General features: G+C 40.6%; 1 protein-coding gene across 1 annotated transcript; it reads left to right on the top strand.

Annotated features, from left to right (window-relative positions):
• The first annotated feature begins 251 nt into the window (after positions 1-251).
• On the top strand, positions 252-1,205 carry LOC103581102 (olfactory receptor 2A12-like). Its single transcript, XM_008563010.1, has one exon. It carries the CDS (start codon positions 252-254, stop codon positions 1,203-1,205), a length of 954 nt encoding a protein of 317 aa, XP_008561232.1.
• The last annotated feature ends 230 nt before the right edge of the window (positions 1,206-1,435 follow it).

Below are 1,435 nucleotides of genomic sequence, written 5' to 3' on the forward strand. Positions count from 1 at the left end.
GTCACTTTCAGAATTTGAATAGGAACTTTTCATTATATTATGTGAAAGCAGTTTTCAAACGTCAGTATGAATGTAAAAAGGATTTTCAGAAAAGAGTTAACTTCATCCAATAAGTTACTGAATATATTCTCCCTAATAGTATTTAATGGTGTTAAAGAATTAGTGTGCTTTTATTACCTCATCATGATTCTTTGTCTTCAAAGGATATCTCTTCTTCTCTCCGCATCAGTAGTTTAATTCTGGCCCCAAAGATGTCTCAGAAAAATTTCAGCACCGTCACTGAGCTGGTCCTTCTAGGATTTTCCAATCACCCCCAGGCCGAGGTGCCCCTCTTCTTCCTTTTCTCTCTGGTTTACATGGTTAATATCTTTGGAAACACAGCAGTTATTGTTTTGGTTATAATTGATTCCTGTCTCCAGACACCCATGTATTTTTTCCTATGCCACTTGGCCTTTCTCAACATATTTTACACCACAGCTGTGGTTCCCAAGATGCTCTTCAACCTCCTTGCTTTCAAGAAAGTCATCTCCTACGAACTCTGCCTTGCCCAGACCTACATCTCCCTGTTCATGGGAGCCTCTGAGTGCATTATTTTAGCGATCATGGCTCTGGACCGCTACGTGGCCATTTGTTACCCTCTGCGGTACCTGGTAATCATGAACTGGTCTACATGTGTGCAGCTGGCAGTGGGAGCCTGGACCATCAGCTTCTTTGCCTCAGTAATTCCACTCTACTTCACCATAGCTCCCTTCTGTGGCCCTTACATAATTGACCATATTTTCTGTGAGGTACCTGTTCTTCTTCATTTGCTCTGTGGTGACACATCCCTGCAGGAGACCTTGATGGCAATAGGAGCATTTGGCACCCTCTTACTCCCCTTCCTCCTGATTCTCCTCTCCTACCTACACATACTGGTTGCTGTGAGGACGATGCACTCAGCTGAGGGTAGGAAAAAAGCTTTCTCTACCTGCAGCTCTCATCTGACTGTGGTGACCATTTATTATGGGACAGGGATGTTTATGTACATGAGGCCCAAATCTCTATATTCAGCTGAGGGTGATAAATTGATTTCCTTGTTCTATGCAGTCATCAATCCTACTTTGAACCCTCTAATTTATAGCCTGAGGAACAAGGAAGTGAAAAGAGCCTTGAAGAGAGTCTTAGAGAGATGGACAGTGTCCCAAAGGCAGAAGATAGCATCTTGAGATGCCAGTAATTAGAAATTTGTTTATTCTAATACAATCTTTTAGGCTAGTGACATATTCATGCCATATATTGAACTTCATTAGCTACAAATATGTGTAACTCTATGTCAGAATTATTACAAATATATTAGGTTGTTTTTCTCTGACAACACTTTACTATTACCCTCCCTTTCATGACCATTGTCGGATTATAATCCATGTATTGAATATTTCTATACATTAGAAATTTA

This window comes from Galeopterus variegatus, unplaced genomic scaffold, assembly GCF_000696425.1.
Source record: "Galeopterus variegatus unplaced genomic scaffold, G_variegatus-3.0.2 Scaffold12356, whole genome shotgun sequence".
Taxonomy (NCBI): Eukaryota; Metazoa; Chordata; class Mammalia; order Dermoptera; family Cynocephalidae; genus Galeopterus; species Galeopterus variegatus.

Excerpts from the sequence above, each read along its gene's own strand:
- LOC103581102 (XM_008563010.1), top strand. The coding sequence starts at position 252 with ATGTCTCAGAAAAATTTCAGCACCGTCACTGAGCTGGTCCTTCTAGGA.